This window comes from Podarcis muralis, chromosome 1 (assembly GCF_964188315.1).
Source record: "Podarcis muralis chromosome 1, rPodMur119.hap1.1, whole genome shotgun sequence".
NCBI classification, from domain to species: Eukaryota; Metazoa; Chordata; class Lepidosauria; order Squamata; family Lacertidae; genus Podarcis; species Podarcis muralis.
Genome location: NC_135655.1, coordinates 16804229 through 16821569, shown reverse-complemented (window position 1 = coordinate 16821569; position 17341 = coordinate 16804229). Strand labels below are relative to the sequence as shown.

The window sequence follows — 17341 nt, the reverse complement described above, 5'->3', positions numbered from 1 at the left end:
CAATGGAACCAGTTAGAGGGATAGCAGGCTCTCCTTCACTGGAGGCATTCAAGCAATGGCTGGACAGCCAACTATTAGGAATAATCTAAGTCTAGTTTTCCTGCATTGAGTAGTGGGTTGGACAAGTTGGACCTCAAGGCCTCCTCCTCAACTTATTTTGATACAAAGTGGTTTCCTGACACCCAATCTGACCCTCTACCTGGGAATAGCAATGGACAAATCTTGTCCATTTCAGTTTAATTCACGTCCTTAATTTTTAGGTCTTCAGTTCAGTGCCCACATCAGTTGTGTGTGTGTGTAAAACAAGTCCACATGACAATTGTGCAGCATTTTAGTGCCAATCTTGCCAAATGTACACATCTAATATACCCATTTTGGCAAAGCAATTCCCCCTTATAATTCTAACATACGCATTCTTATACACACTTGTCAGGGAACTGCCATCGGAGCTAGAGGCAGAGGGAGGGCTCCAGAGGGATGCCGGAGAGGGTCCTAGTAGGGAGAGAGGCAGCCCATCTACGAGGGAAGAAAATCAGCGTAACACCAGTGGAGAAGGGGGGCAGATGGGGGAATCGGAGGGGAGGCTCCAGAACTCTTCACTGGAGACCAGCGGAGAGAGTACGGGTCCTCCGCTGCCCACACCCTCCCTGCGCAGGAGACTTCCGCACAGGGAGAGTAGGAGGAGACTTGGCGTCAAACAGCTTTTATGCTGCAAAAGGTTCAAGAGACGCCCACTGACGGATTCTGCCAGCGACTGAGACAGCCACGAAATTTGAGGCTGTCCAGACAGAGAGGGTTCAACCAGGCAACCTAGCCAGGAGTGGCAGCAACTTACGCACGAGCAACCCCTAGAACCATTACAACACTTTACCCTGTTATATACATTTTTGTACACGTTACTTAACTGGAGAACTGCATTGCAAAATTCAGAGTGGTGCGGGTTAAATCCCAGTCCCCTGTTAAAGGGGATCAATGATTAAACCATTATGGGAATTGTAGCTCTGTGGTGGGGATAGGGGGTCTCTTAATAGCCCTCGGTGCCCTTAGTTAATGACAGCTCCCAGAATTCTTTGGGGGAAGCTGTGACTGTTTAAAGTGGTATCATATTACTTTGCATGGATGGTGTGAATGAAGCGAATGGAGACAAAACTAGAATTAATTGGCGGCGTCTCTCATTGCCTCTGGCTGCACCTATGGTTGGTGTCTGTGCCTCCTGTGCTCCCATTTCCAGTGGGACCAGACAATGGTGTCCTAGTTGCTATTAAACTTTTTTAAAAAAAAACAAAGCAAAACAAAACAAAACCAGCAGATCTGAGCATGGGATCTGCTGCTGTCACATCTTCTTGTGCCCTTAGTAGCTGATTGTTTTCTGTGGCCAAGAGGAAATGGCTTCAGGCTGAAAAGGAAAGACTTAGTTTGAACATCAGGAAGACTTTGCTAACAAGAACAATAGTTAGGAAATGAAGTCAGGCTTCTGGAAAGAAACTCCAGGTTGGAGGAGGAAGGTGCAAACTGCTTTTATCTACTTTTGGGGTAGAGAGAGGGGGATGTCACTGAAAGAGAGAGATGAAACTTCGCCCCCATCTCCAATACCCATTCAGGTTGTGTCCCCATGAATGGGAATTTGTTAAAAGGGGTTTTGAAACGAATAATGATCTAACTAGCCAACATCTCACACAAGGAAAGGTTGGTGGCATTAATTTGGATTTCTCTGAACAGTTTTGGTTCAATATCTTCTCTCTCATGCACACACACACACCACACACACACCACACACACACACACACACACACACACACACACACACCAAGTAACTTCCTCACACAGTACAAGATAAACAAAGCAACATAATTAATCTATTTTTCCTCTCCAGCATTGCTGCAAAGACAGTAAGAGGGCATGTGTTGTACTCCTTTTATTTTAAAACACTCAAGGCTGCTCAGCTTCAGTGCCATTTAATTAAAGGTTGTTTAATTATCCAAAATAAAATAAAGTTGGTTGCCTCAAGAGCGGAAATGTCAAGCAGTCACACTGCAGTGCAGAGTGAATAGTCTAGCCTGCCATTCACATTTGGGTAGTCCTCATCAATCACAAAGGTATTTATACTTTTATTCTATTTTGAGGCAGAAGACAACGTTACCTGCTAAGGTGCTATGCCAGCAGGCTGGGTGATCCATATAAAGCTCAGTTTTCAAGCCCATTTTTCCTTCAAGGAATTCACAGTTGTGGCAAGGATGTGGGGCCTGTGCCTCTCCACATGTTTAGGGCATCCAAAATCCTATTGAACTCCGTGGGACTTACTTCTCAATGGACATTTATTTACCCAACAGTGCAAACCTATAACATCTGCTCAGAAGTAAGCCTCATTAAACCCAATGGGGCCTGCAAATCCTACCTTTCTTTCTTTCTTCAGTAGAGCAGAAGTCTTAAAAATCAATCTCTGAAACTGAGACTGCAATGTTGTTTATTTGATTGTTTAGATCCTAGCTAGTTCATTAATTGAACACTGAGAAACTCCTAATGTGATTTTCTGTAGCTCACAAATGAGGAACATGGGGCCCTCCACCTATTCTTAAACTCCAACTCTTATCAGCCTCAAGCAAGCATGGCCAATGGCCAGGGATGATGGGAGCTGAAGTCCAACGTCTGGAGGGCCACAGGTTTCACATCCCTGCCTGTAGACCATGTTTGAAAAGCTACCAGATGGGGTGAAACCTTGGAGGAATCAATTATGAGTCATAGTCTTATATTCACCTACATTTCCAAGCTGGTTCTGAACTACATCTTTCATCTGCTTCAATGCTCGCTGGATTACTATTTTTTCTCATATTGAACAGGAAAGGCCTTTTGTTTCCGAATCTCCATTTTGCATTGCCTACATGGTTTGCCTGTGGTGTTATGGTTGTTAACGGAGGAATCCGAGGGCTCCCTTGGACGAAAAAACAAAGATACCAACCAGGACAATTTGGAGCAAAACAGCAGCCTGTAGGCTTGGCCTTTACTGGAAACTGTCGCGACAGGACTCCCACCCACAACAAGATGAAGCAAAATGGAAGCCCAGAACAAAAGAAGACCCCAACTTTTATTAGTTACTAATCCCCCAAACTACACCCCTAAGACTACATCACAAAAAGGAGGGGTTGAGGGAGGAGTTGTGGAGGTAACCTGAGTATCTTGTCACTTGGCTGGTTCCTCCTTTCCCCCCTCCCCATGAGTACTTTCCAGGTGACAAAGGGGAGTTTGCAGTTTCCTGCCCCCTGAGGGAAGAGCTGATCACTGTCCTTTGTTCCAGTCCGTGCTGAATCCACTCCTATATGCAAGTTCTTTGTGATCTTGATGGTCTTCTGTCTAGGACCATCAGGGTTGGCATAGCAACTGGGCAGGGCTCCTGTGTATGTGCTGGTATGCTCAAGGGATTATGGCTGTCCTGTATCAAACCTCCCCCATTTTGTAGTCCTTCCTTCATGGAGTAAAATAAAAGTGGAACAGTGCAGATCCGATGTATGGTTGATTTTCTATGAATTTATAACAGAAGCGCAGCGTATGTAGTGTGTGAGTGTGTGTGTGTCAAGTTTGTACAAACTGAATGATTGGGGAGAGGGTTTCCTGCGACATGGTCGACGTACAAATATATCTGCAACTCCATCTGAACTCATAGCCAAATATATCAAAGCTGTTTTAGAAGCACGGTTGGTGTCGGACACCTACCATGGAGGGAAGTGACAGCTTAGCTCCCATTACAATGGCAGTGTTTCAATTGTTGTTTTAGTTAAGATCTCTCCATTGCATGACAGAAAAAGCTGCTCCAAACCAACGGTTTGCTCCCTCTTGGCAATGCATTGCTATAGTAACCAAACAATTAGGGTCAGCCCTACCTCAGCCTCTTCTGTTGTCACTAAATCAGTGTGGGGCGGAAAGCACCACCAGTGAGAGAATGCACATTTCTTTTACTATTTGCCGGACACTGCGATAAATCAAAGAAGCATCTCCTACACGTCATTTCAGTCATCCTTAAAAAAAAAAAAAATACAAGAAAGCTCAATACACTGTACTTTGTGTCGTTTAGTCATTTAGTCGTGTCCGACTCTTCGTGACCCCATGGACCAGAGCACGCCAGGCACTCCTGTCTTCAGTTTTCTTGGCAGGGATACTGGAGTGGGATACCGTCAACAGCAAACTCAGGTGACTGAGTGCCTTTCAGTTTGGGGCCACCCCAAAAAAGAGCAGTGGCCTGGCTTCTGCCTATTTGTGTAAATAAATATGAAATGATATGGCCTGGCAAAGGATGCTTCCACCAGATGGGGCTTCAATACAGTGGTACTTCAGGTTAAGAACTTAATTCGTTCTGGAGGTCTGTTCATAACCTGAGGTACCACTTTAGCTAATGGGGCCTCCTGCTGCCGCCACCGCGTGATTTCTGTTCTCATCCTGAAGCAAAGTTCTTAACCCAAGGTACTATTTCTGAGTTAGCGGAGTCTGTAACCTGAAGCGTCTGTAACCTGAGGTACCATTGTACTGTAAATGGGTCATGGAGATATTACAAACAAGCCATCGGCAACTGGATTAAATGAGAGGGGTTATGGGCTGGCATATTGATGTCCATGGTTTACAAATTTGTTTGTGTGACCAATTCCAGAGGGGCCATCCTGTTAAACTGCAATAGATTGTAATGGAACTGTTTTGAAGTCACTTCAACACCAACCGCCCAGGTCTGTCCTGTATTTTGCCAGAACAAAGCCGGCAACCCTAGGAGGGATATTAAGTTGAAATAAACAACAATCAAAATGTAGAGCCACAAATAAACTAAAAAAGGCACATAGGCTCTGCTGGTCCCCGATAAGTGAACACCGGGCAGGCAGCGCGCCCTAACCCAGGCAGCTCCGCCACGCGCTCCCAAAGCGAGCAGATCCGCGATAAGGCTGGAGCAAACTCCCTCTGCCCGCTCTTCGCGGGTGCCAAGGGCTGGAACCTCCCCGGGGCTCGGGCAGTGCGGACAGCCGCAGCCGCTGCAGCGCTTTAGCTTCGCGAAGAGGAAGGTGGGCTTTTCTCGCTAGCGCCACCTCCTGGCCAAGTTAAGCGAGCGCGCCCCTTTCCTGCGCACCCTGCGCGCCTCCAAGAAGCGGAGCTATCTCTACTCCCCGCAAGCTATCCTTTCTGCCCCCAACCCCGGCGGTGTGTGTCGATTGGCCAGCTTGGAAGCAACAGGCGGAGAACAAAGGAGAGGGGCGCGTGCAAGTGTCGTGCGGAGTCAAACTAGGGGATGCACCCCCCAAAAAAACCCCACCCTAAACCCATCCCCACCAACCCCCGGCGCCCCGTCCCTAGGTGGCTTGTCTAATTCCACTGCGCCCCCTTCGCCTCGGGGTCCCCCATTTCTCTCCTTTCCTCACGTGCAGGTAATATTGGATTCCCCGCGAGGTGGCGGCGTGCACGTGAGAATGCGCCCATTCCCTCCGCCTCCTTCCCCAGAACGTAAGAGGCTCGCCCAAGCTTGGGAGGGGGTGGGAAGGGTCGCTTCTCCGCAAGAAGAGCCCTCCCCGCTCCTCCTGCTGCGGAAGACGCGCGGGCGGACCTCCCTCCCTTCCCTTCCTAGGAAAAGAAAGAAAGGAGGGAGTCTCTAGCGGGAGACGCTGCGCATCTGTTTGCGGATGGGACAGCTGTCGTGAGCCGAGCCAGCCGAGGCGCGCGTCGCCTTCGTCTCCTCCCCTGTGGCGTGGGGCATGACCCCCTTCCCCAGGCGCGATTTTTGGAGATGGGGTTCAAGGCTGCCAAATTCATCTGTTACTTCTTGTGGCCGCTTGCTAGCATCCCTCTTGCCCAAGGTAAGGAGATCCCGGTGGGAATGGGATCCTCGGCGTCCGGCGCAAGGCTGTGCATGCTTACTCGCGAGTAAACGAATCCATCTCGCGTTTGCGTGTTGCGCCCAAGGCAGGGCGCATCAAGTGGGGTCCACACTCTGTCCCTCGCGAGTCCTTTGTCTTGTTGTTCTTTGCTCGTGCTTCTGTCTCCCTTGGAGCAGGTCGTGTGGCTCTCAGGAGTTTTGTTCTCTCTTCCGCTCAATTGGGATGCGGAGCGAGAGAGCGAATTGCGCATCCATGCCATTGCTTGTAGATCCAAAAACTGGCCGCCGTGCACCGTACTATCTCCCTCGCACCCATCTCTATTAATAACCCCATTTTCGATATTTAGTAAAACAGTCCTTAAAAACTCATTTTGAAAAGGAACGCCCACTTTTCCATCTGTCGTTTTCTTCCATGTCGGGGGGCGGGCGGGGTAGGTTGCCTCCCCTCTATAGGTAGCAGCTGTAAAGACTGCAAACTTTCTCCCAATCCTCAGTATTATTTTTAAACAAAGCTTTTAATGCCACTGTAAAGCTTTCCTGTTGTGAATATCTTCCAACTATTGGAGGGGGGGAGTGTCGTTTCTCTGTCCTGTCCCGTCTCCCCCAGCCCCTCAGTTTACAGAATCATAGAAACCCTGCTTAGCTTTGCAAATGTGCTAGCAGTTTTATTACTGCACCACTACAGAAAGTTATTTGCATTCTCCATCTGATGCTATTTGCTCCTGGTTTAAGGTCATTGATGGTTAAGTGTGTTTGAGATTAAGGCTGGGAAAGTGTCAGCTGATAAGATCCAGCTTGTGTAATAACATGTTTCAGTGTGAGCTACGTTGCACAGAAATTTCACACATTGTATTTGTTTTAAGGGCATGATCCGTTCGGAGATAAATTCCAGTTCCATTTATTTAAGCGGAGCAGTTATAACTGCATGCTTAATTCTGCCGGTGAAACTTAAAAACTGAACTTTCAGTGCTTCTAGGGACTGCAGTGATATAATAGGACTTCTGAGTAGACATTAATAATAATAATAATAATAATAATAATAATAATAATAATAATAATAATAAATTTATTTATATCCCACCCTCCCCAGCCAAAGCCGGGCTCAGGATTGTTCTGCCAGTGTTGAGATGTTGGTATGCCTGTTCATTTTTGCAAAAGATGAAGGGGGGGGGGGAGATGGGGTTCTATTGCCTAGTTCTATTAAATGTTTCACATATCAGTTAACTTCGGAATTCACTGTGTTTGTGGTCAGCCTATGTGATCATTGTTCTCCTAAGCAGAAGAATGAGTTCAAATATAACTTTGTCCTTAAATGCATCATATGTTTTTCAGAAGAAACTTTGGTTCATGGTCCAGATCTATGTATGATTTTACAATTACATTCTTTAAATATATTGCAGTGTCAGGATCTGGTATAGTATTTTCCACTGTCTTATAGCTCGTAGGATTGAGTTCAACAAGATTTAATGCCAAATAAGTGTATATAATGTGACTGTGGCCTTTGAGTCTAGTGTATATTTACCCAGGTGCAAGCTCCACTGTGTTCAGCGAGGCTTGATCCCAGCAAGTGTGCACAGGATTGCAGATTTTAGTTCCGAGTAAACATGCACAGCTTCTGGCAGCAAAGCCTGATTTTATTTTGTCTTACTTAGGTGATACATTTCACAACACTATTAATGTAATGAGCTTCAATTAACCTTTGCATTTCTTTGCAGTTTAACCAAATTAGTTTTTTCTCAATCAAGCATCATTGTTGGACACATTTAGTGTTTATGTTGTGGGATATTTGGATGTCATCTTTGCTCCTAAATGCACTTCTTTAGGCTCCCTTGAAGTCCATGGGACTTCTTTCGAAGGAAAAGTTTCAAGGAGAATAATATATCCAAGGGCATGAATATGAAATGAGAATGGATTAGTAGTCACAGATGGGTTCTTTTATACAACTTGAAACTGGCATCACTTGTGTTGGAAATTCTGCGCAGCGGTTTTTCTTTTTAAAAATATGCATCAAATTTTATGCTTTTGCCGTTTTCTTATTTGTCACCCTGGCCTTTTGGGGAAGGAAGTTCAGGATAGAAATTTAATGAACAAAAACATTATTGTATCAGTGGCAATTATAATACTATTTAGAAGTTTGTATTGCGTTTTGTTTTCAGCTCTGAGGCTTGTCACAAGTAGTAGCTGCAACAAAATGTTACAGTATGAAGTACTACTTCTCTGGATTCCAACCACTGAAAATCCCATCTCCAGTTTCCCGCCCCTCCCCTCCTGCCCTACTAAGCATGCTCAGACCTCATTACACCGCTGAGGTGTTTTCCTCCCTGCCCCCCTTCCCTAAAGATGCCTTGTGTTTTTGCAAACCTTGGGGTTTCCCAGGCCTGCTGACATCTCCCTCCTGTACATGGATTGTACTGTTTTGGCTATATAAGCACCCACACTCAGGGTCTGAGTCTGATTTAGAAGGAAATAGTTTCAAACTTAGAAAACAGATATAGGTTCTAAAGCTATGCGTATGTTTTCGTCAACTGCTGTGCTGCTAATGAAATATTTGCATGGGTAACATTGTCATTATAAAGTTGGGTCTTAGATCAAAATGATCAGACAACAGCGAAGGTTGCTAGGTTTATCGAGGGTGCAGTGAGATTAAGGGCCACTATCTGAACGATACTCTAGGCCATTTGATTGCCCTTTTTACCCATTGCTGTCTTTTTAATTTGTATATATTTTATTTGTATATATTTCTTGTTTTATGTTGCTATGGCCGTTGGCTTATGCGAATAAAGTTTATCTTATCCTATCATCAAAGTGGGGTCTTCACTCTAAAACAGAACGAGGAGCTCTTTTTAGAAGCACTTCTGCAATATTATGTTGTAAATCTTACTATTTTAGGTGTCGAATGTAAGCCTGGTTGTCATCCTCTAAATGGATATTGTGAAGTTTCAAGTGAATGCAGGTAAATTAAGCTTTTTATGCCCAAGCAAGAGAGCGCTTTGTTTCAGTTAATCATGCTTCTGAACTCTGTTCTGTTTTCAACTAACAGGAGCATATTTGTGTGCAAAATGTAATTCAGTAACCAATGCTTTAATTAATAACCGTGCCATCATTTTACCCACACCTGATTTATATTTATTACAGCCTGTGCAACACTTAAAAAGCAGACCAATGTTAATTATGAGGTACAAGGTTACCCAGCACAATGAAACAACAGTAATTGTTTAATTAGCTAATTTATTATCTTTGCATAACACTTCACACATCCAGAGGGACCCCAAAGTGTTTTACAATTATGCAATGCAAAATATGAAATGCATTTAAAAAATAATCAATTAAACAATCCAGATATGAAGCACTAAAAGTGTTTGTCCCCGGGAAAAAAGTTCTCTAAAGCATCACAGGATATCCTGAAGAACTCTGCTGGATCTGCATCCGGTTCTCACATCAGCCAGATGCCACAATGGGAAGCCCACAAACAGAAGCCGAGAGCAGCCTAGGATTCGCAGCAACTGTTGTTCCAAGGCATATTGCCTCCATAAAGGATGAACGCCAATAGCCATTGATAGTAACAGTCCTAAAAAAAACTTTATTTGCAGAGAAAAGAAAAAGCATGTTATTTTAAACTGGGTTTCTATGTGTGATGCTCAGATGCGAGACACAAGTGATTTTGAAATCCCGTTATCTCCAGGCATATGTGTTTCGAAACTTGTCCCCTCTTGTAGTAATAATAATAATAATAATAATAAAAATTTATTTATACCCCGCCCTTCCCGGTTCAGAAAACCGGGCTCAGGGCGGCTAACAACAAATTTAAAACACTTAATTGATGCAACAAAAAAACAGCATAAAATACAGTATAAAACATGAATAACAATAAATTCAGAATTCAAAAATCAATTTAGGGGGGAAATCCATCCAATAAACATTAGATGATCACCAGGGCTAGCTGGCTAAATTAGTCCTATTTGGGCCAGCGAGGAGACCAGGGGAGAATTAGCTGTGGGATCCCAGAGTGGGTAATCTTCATAAAAAGGGGTTGGGCAGGGAAGGAAGGGGAATAAAAGGCTAAGTTCAGATTGAATGCCAGGTGGAATGTCTTACAGGCCCTGCAGAAGTAAGTTAAATCCTGCAGGGCTCTGGTCTCATGGGACAGAGCATTCCACCAGGTCGGAGCCATCACTGAGAAGGCCATGGCCCTGGTGGAGGATAATCTGACTTCCTTAGGGCCTGGGACCTCTAAAATATGATTATTCATGGACCTTAAGGTCCTCTGCAGGGCAGACCAGTAGAGGTGGTCCCGTAAATACATGTAGGTGGGCATGTAGCTGTGCTATGTGTATTGGATTCCATTAGAGGAATAGTCCATGATTGGTCAAATCAAGCCATCTTATTTTTGGAAGCTCACACTTTCCAAACTCTTAACTGTATTTGCAAAGGTGGGCTTATTCTGGCTTGATATCGTATAATCATAGAATCCTAGAGTTAGAAGGGACCACGAGGATCATCAAGTCCAGACATAGGCAGACTTGGCCCTCCAGATGTTTTGGGACTACAACTCCCATCATCCCTGACCACTGGTCCTGTTAGCTAGGGATGATGGGAGTTGTAGTCCCAAAACATCTGGAGAAGAAGAAGAAGAGAAGAAGAGTTTGGATTTGATATCCCGCCTTTCACTCCCCTTGCAGGAGTCTCAAAGCGGCTAACATTCTCCTTTCCCTTCCTCCCCCACAACAAACACTCTGTGAGGTGAGTGGGGCTGAGAGACTTCAAAGAAGTGTGACTAGCTCAAGGTCACCCAGCAGCTGCATGTGGAGGAGCAGGGAATCGAACCTGGTTCCCCAGATTACGAGTCTACCACTCTTAACCACTACACCACACTGGCTCTCACTGGAGGGCCGAGTTTGCCTATGCCTGATCAAGTCCAACCCCCTGCAATGCAGGAATATGCAGCTGTCCCATATGAGGCTCAAACCTGCCACCTTGGCATCATCAGCACCATGCTCTAGAGTCTAGCCATCTGAGCTATCCAGGCTTGTTTGACTGTCTTTTCTTTAGGTGTCAGCCTGGTTGGCAGGGCCCTCTCTGTGACCAGTGCATCCCCTTCCCTGGCTGCCTGCACGGGACCTGTGCCAAGCCGTGGCAATGCATGTGCGAAGAAGGATGGATCGGCAGCCTCTGTGACACAGGTTTGCAAATCTCTTTTGCTTCCTCTGCCCAAGATCCAGGCGGATCTATCCATACGGTTACAGCACCACCTGGTGTTACAGATAGACAGTTACTTTAATAGCAATGTCTCTCCCTCATTTTTGCAATGAAGGCACCTTGGAGTTGCAGCTGTTCAGATGAGCAGATCCTCAGGGTTGCCATGTGTCCTCTTTGTCCAGGACACATCCTCTTTTTCAGGGGTAAAATTTGTGTCCGGGTGGATTTTTTCAATTTGCCAAAATGTCTCTGGCCATAATTTCTGGATGAGACATGGAAATAACTGGCAGCTGAAGACTTGCTTTCCTATTCTCTTCTTCTCCCCCCCCCCCCCAGCAATATATCACAGCTCCTATAGCCTCCATATAGCAGGGGTATTTAAAACGAGAGTCATCATAGCATCCTCTTTTTTGCTCTTCAGAATATGGCAACCCTCAAAGTTCTAGTAAAAGGTAAAGGTACCCCTGCCCATACGGGCCAGTCTTGACAGACTCTAGGGTTGTGCGCCCATCTCACTTAAGAGGCCGTGGCCAGCGTGACAAAGCTGCATCTGGCGAGCCAGCACAGCACACGGAACGCTGTTTACTTTCCCGCTAGAAAGCGGTCCCTATTTATCTACTTGCACCCGGGGGTGCTTTCGAACTGGTAGGTTGGCAGGCGCTGGGACCGAGCAACAGGAGCACACCCCGCCGTGGGGATTCGAACCACCAACCTTTCAATTGGCAAGCCCTAGGCACTGAGGCTTTTACCCACAGCGCCACCCGCGTTCCCCTCAAAGTTCTACTTAAGGCCAAACTATATGTCAAATGGGAAAACTGGTATAAACCGTATTTTTCGCCGTATAGGACACACTTTTCCCCCTCCAAAAATGAAGGGGAAATGTGTGTGTGTCCTATGGGGCGAATGCAGGCTTTCGCTGAAGCCTGGAGAGTGAGAGGGGTCAGTGCACACCGACCCCTCTCGCTCTCCAGGCTTCAGGAAGCTATCCCCCCAGCCCAGCATCGCTCTGGGACCCGTTCTGGGGGCTGGGGGCTTCCCCCGCAAGCTCCCAGAGCGATGCCTATAGGGTGAAAAATACGGTAGTTTTAATCTTAGAAGTACCAATGTCCTCCTGACACTGGGAGGGAACTAAAGTAGGAAATTTGAGGTTATTCAAATTTCTCATTGCTTCTCAAAAAGCTGAAAATCCCACAGTGTGTCCATTTCAAAACAGATGCAAACAGATGTAAGTGGTCTCAGTTAAGGGGGTGCATCCACATCTGCCCACTGACTTTGTCACGTCTTTCTTCATTCACCTGACACATGTGCCTGTGAATCACATAATTAAGTTGGGAATAACATAATTAAGGAGAAAGTTTTCACATGTATCTCGAGTGACCACACCCGCTCTGTTGGATCGCAGGATCCAGAATGAATTGAGATTGAAAATGGCATGTTGAGGATAAGCATGAAGAATTCCAGATTGAGGGGAAACTGCTTGTTTTGTGCTACAAACGGATTTGCGTGCATGCACCCCAAGATTCATATGTTCATAAACATACAGTGCAATTCTATACCTGTCTGCTTGGGTATAAGTCCCATTGAACTGTGTGGGATTCACTCCCAGGTAAATGGGTATAGGATTGCAGTAATCCTACGAAAATAACGTTGATTTTTTTGGATTTTTTTGTGTATTATTAATATAGATGTTCATCCCTGCTCTTCAAAACCTTGTACAAATAACTCAACCACTTGTATTGAAACTGGCGATGGAGGATACATTTGTTTGTGTGCTCAAGGATATATCGGGGAAAACTGCCACATGAAAAAGGGCCCTTGTGTAGTGAACGGGTAAATATGGATAAAAACTTGTGAGTGTCTTACTGCCGTCTTTTATTAGGCTGACACCTACATGCATTTACATACAGGCAGTGTCAGATTTACGTACAGTGGTACCTCGGGTTAAGTACTTAATTCGTTCTGGAGGTCCGTACTTAACCTGAAACTGTTCTTAACCTGAAGCACCACTTTAGCTAATGGGGCCTCCCACTGCCGCTGCGCCGCAGGAGTACGATTTCTGTTCTCACCCTGAAGCAAAGTTCTTAACCCGAGGTACTATTTCTGGGTTAGCAGAGTCTGTAACCTGAAGCGTATGTAACCTGAAGCGTATGTAACCTGAGGTATCACTGTATAAGCTAAACAAGCTATAGCTTAGGGCCCCACTCTCTTGGGGGCCCCCCCAAAATTTAAAGGAACAAAAAAATTGGATGCACATTTCCAAATATAAGATAAAAACAAAAACAAAAAAACCTACATACAGCAACAGTGTTTTGTGTTGTGTAGGCTCCTATGATGTAAGCAATGGGCCCCGCCTGCTAGCCTGCTCCCTAAAATATCACTGCTTTGCTCATTTCTATATACTGTACAGGGTGCCTACATTCTGCCTGTGCAAATGGCTTTACATACATATTAGGTCCATAAATTACCATATAGCATATATTCAACACAAAAAACAGCGACCCTTTGTTGACAAAGGACAGCTGGACATAATAAGGGCCCCGTTACCTTCAGTAGCTTAGGGCCTCATCAAACCTAAATCCGGCCTTGCATACAGGGGAGGGGTCCCCAACCTTTCAGGGCACACTTGGAAACTGTCATGGGCACCACAAAGTGCCCATTTCTCAGAAGAGAAACTGGCAATGCGCAGACCACCGCCTTGCAAGCAGGCAAACACACTGCAAAACAAGCAGAGCAGACCACAACAACCGTCTCCACCAAAAGAAAAAAGTGCCAAAATGCTCTCAGATAAAGAAGGATTAGGAGTGTGTGTTGTGAATCGAGGGCCCGACCCCCGCTATGTGAAATAAACACACAAGGACACGTGATATAAGGTTAATGGGAAAGAAAAGGCCACAACTTTATTGATTACAGCAGTGAAAAGGTATTGGCTTAGGCATTGGATGACTATAGGAGGTGGGTTTATTCAACAGTAGGTGGAGCCTGTTGATGCTAATCCAACTATAGGCTCACCCCTGATGTCACCGAGGGTCGTGCCATGGCCTCCCGCCAAGCAGGCATCGGACGGAATACACGACCGCCAGATTCCTTTAACGGAATAACCCACGGTAGATAGCATAGGCAATGGCCACACCTAGCCCTTGACACACATGAATCCAATGCCTAACCTACCCACCAATACCACAAAAGTTGTGACGATTGCTACGAGGTAGGCGAAAAAACCAAAAAGCCTAATGCCAAATGGAAAAATTCCTACCAGCCCCCCCAGACAACCGGGGCGACCAACCTAAGGTCCATAGCAAGGCCAAAAAACCTAGACCCTGAGCTAAATGGGAGTGGAGGGTGGGTGACTCGCTGCAGGACGACGACGACTGAGGAGGAGGCGGAGCTGGAGCCGCAGCATTAAGCTGCTAAACACGCCCCCCGGAGACACCTGGTTGGCTGCCTCTGGTGGGCGTGGGCGCCAGCCAGGTGAGGAGGGGCGGGGGCTAAGGCCCCCGGCCAGGGGCGAAGCTCGGGCTCCCGCCCACAACCACTCCCCTCTCTTCCAGGGAGGAGAGTCTTTGTTGCTCACATGCACCCATGTTGAGGAGTCCAAGCATAGGGCATCGTGGTATCAGCCAGATTTGTTTGTTCACATGCCTCTACCATTCACCCATTAAGCAGGTAGCATCTAATTCCTGCAATAATAGGAGCATGTGAGTGAAGGAGGGCAAAGCTACCTTCCCTCCCCACTTTCCGTCTCTCTTAGCACATGTCTTCCCAGCTCAGCTCGTTCCTGGCTTTGGATATATAATAATAATGATTTCTTATACCCTGCCCATCTGATTGGGTTGCTCCTGCCACTCTGGGTGGCTTCCAACAAAAATACAGAAAACAACAACACCAAACATTAAAAGCTTCCCTGTACAGGGTTGCGTTCAGATGCCTTCTAAAAGTCAAGTAGTTGTTTATTTCCTTGACATCTGATGGGATGGTGTTCCACAGGGCGGGTGCCACTACCAAGAAGGCCCTCTGCCTGGTTCTCTGTAATTTCACTCCTAGTAATCGGGGAACCTCCAGAAGGCCCTCAGAGCTGGACCTCAGTGTCCAGGCTGAACGATGGGGGTGGAGACGCTCCTTCAGGTAACAGGTATATAAATGGGGGTGGAGCTATTTCATTCTACAGGAGGGGAAATAACATTTGTGATTTTTTCATGGACTTCCCCTTCTGCCTTTGTTGTTTTGAACTCCAGTTCTCCCTGCCAGAACGGAGGGACCTGCGTGGACAACAACGGATTTGCTCCTCACGCCTCCTGCCTGTGCCTTCCTGGCTTCACTGGGATTTTTTGCGAAATAGATACGGACGACTGCGAGTCGAACCCCTGTGAAAACGGAGGGACGTGCACCGATATCGGGAGGGGCTTCCGCTGCATCTGCCCCTCTGGTTATGGAGGTGTGTTGTGTAGCAGTCCCATCACGATCTGCACGAGCGGCCCGTGCAAAAATGGTGGGACGTGTCGCCAACGCCCTGGCGGGAGCTTTGAGTGCATTTGCAAACCACCCTTTGCCGGGGTCACCTGTGCTTCTTCCAGCAGAAACACAAGCGTCGGGGCAGAGGCTAAACACAGGCCGAATCACCACCCGCACCCGAAAGCTCACCACAGACCTGTTCATCCCCAAGAGCCAGACGTCTTGACCATAAAAGAGACGATCGAAAACAGGCAGCAGCTTCTCAGTAAGAGTCAGGTGATCTGCTTCCTGGCCCTCGGCCTGCTGACGTGTCTCGTTGTGCTGGGTACAACCGGGATTATCTTCTTCTCCAGATTTGAAATGTGGCTAGCGAATGCCAGGTACAGTCACCTGGTACGCAAGGAGAGGGACTGCTTCCTCAAGGCCAACGAAGGCGAGAACCTTTCGGTGAATATCATCTTCCCAGAGAAGATCAAACTGACTAATGAATGAGGATGAATAAGGACCAAGCTGTGCCCAAAGCCTTATATTTCGCAACATGTGCTCTTGACGTTTCAAGTGCTTGGCTTTACTTTTTCTTTCCTTTTTTCCTGGCTTTGGGACCGGTTGACAGACAAGAAATTGACTGTGTTTTTGTCACCTAAAGAAATTTCCCATTCCCATTGTAGTATGATTTCCCACCTACATACGCACTCAGAATCATATGTGGTGAACCCATGAATCTTTATTTCCTTTAAAAATAAACAAAAGGCAGGTGATACTTTGTGGAAAATAAGAGAACTGGTGTTATTGTACTGTGTATAGCATGTCTGGCCATCGTGCTACTTCTGAGTCATTTTCCAGTGCTTATTTTCTAATAAAGGATATTTAAGGGCTATATTGATTTATCTGTTTTCAAGAGTCTTTGCTGTGCTTCATTGACACTGAGGCTTTTAACTTTGATTTGGTTCAGGCTGGTGCTCTCTTTCAGGAGCAGAGAATTTCAGATGCTGGGGCCTAACAGGACCCCCAAGCCTCTCTTATGTGGCCTTTGGGGCTCTTCCAGGCCATGTCTCAGGGACCCTGAGCATCATCTAGTCCAACCCCCTGCAATGCAGGAATATTCAGCAGTCCCATACGGGAATCGAACCTGCAACTTTGGCATTAACAGCACCGCACTCTAACTAACAGAGCTTGGAATTGTAGTCCCAACAAAAACTGGAAGGTGCCATGGCTACGCCTAGTCCAGGCGCATGAAAGAGAAATACCACTTTGAGTTTGGCACGAAGGCACGCAAAAACCCACCTGCCATTTTTAAGTTGTTTTATTTGGAAGAATGTTTAAGCAGACAAAAGGGGAAAGGTCCACAAAAGAATGCCGTGCTTCGTGTCTATCCTGTTGCAGTCACTTAACAGGTTTCTTCATGCGTAATGTAGCAGCACTGATGGTCTGAAGGATGTCAGGGAACAATGGCTGTTGGTTGGCAGCCATCCATCTTTTAAGGGCTCTTGGCACACACGTGGGCTCTGACTGACAGGTAGCTCTTACACAGCCACGTCGGTCCAGGAAGGGAGCGTAACACATTTTTGAAGTGAGGAGATGGGCCATTGCAGTTAGCTACTGCTGCGGAAGGTCTCCCCCTGCTTCCCAAATAGGTGGAACCCCTTACTCTGTTTGTGTATTGAAAGGGGGACATGACCTCCCTGCCTGGGCAGGATGGAGGACCAAAAGAGACAGGTTGCCACAAGGTGGGACTGCATTAGAAGTTTGTTGCTTTGTCATTCAGAGAAAAGGTGAGTGAGAGGAGGGCAGATTAAAGGTAAAGGTAACTGACCATGAGGTCCAGTCGTGGACGACTCTGGGGTTGCGGCGCTC

General features: G+C 46.4%; 1 protein-coding gene across 1 annotated transcript; it reads left to right on the top strand.

The window, feature by feature from the left end:
* The first annotated feature begins 5464 nt into the window (after nucleotides 1-5464).
* DLK1 (delta like non-canonical Notch ligand 1) lies at nucleotides 5465-16370 on the top strand. The gene is made up of 5 exons (XM_028708951.2): nucleotides 5465-5822; nucleotides 8732-8795; nucleotides 10892-11022; nucleotides 12724-12868; nucleotides 15271-16370. The coding sequence occupies exons 1-5, from the start codon at nucleotides 5753-5755 to the stop codon at nucleotides 15977-15979; spliced, it is 1119 nt and encodes a 372-aa protein (XP_028564784.2). The 5' UTR covers nucleotides 5465-5752; the 3' UTR covers nucleotides 15980-16370.
* The last annotated feature ends 971 nt before the right edge of the window (nucleotides 16371-17341 follow it).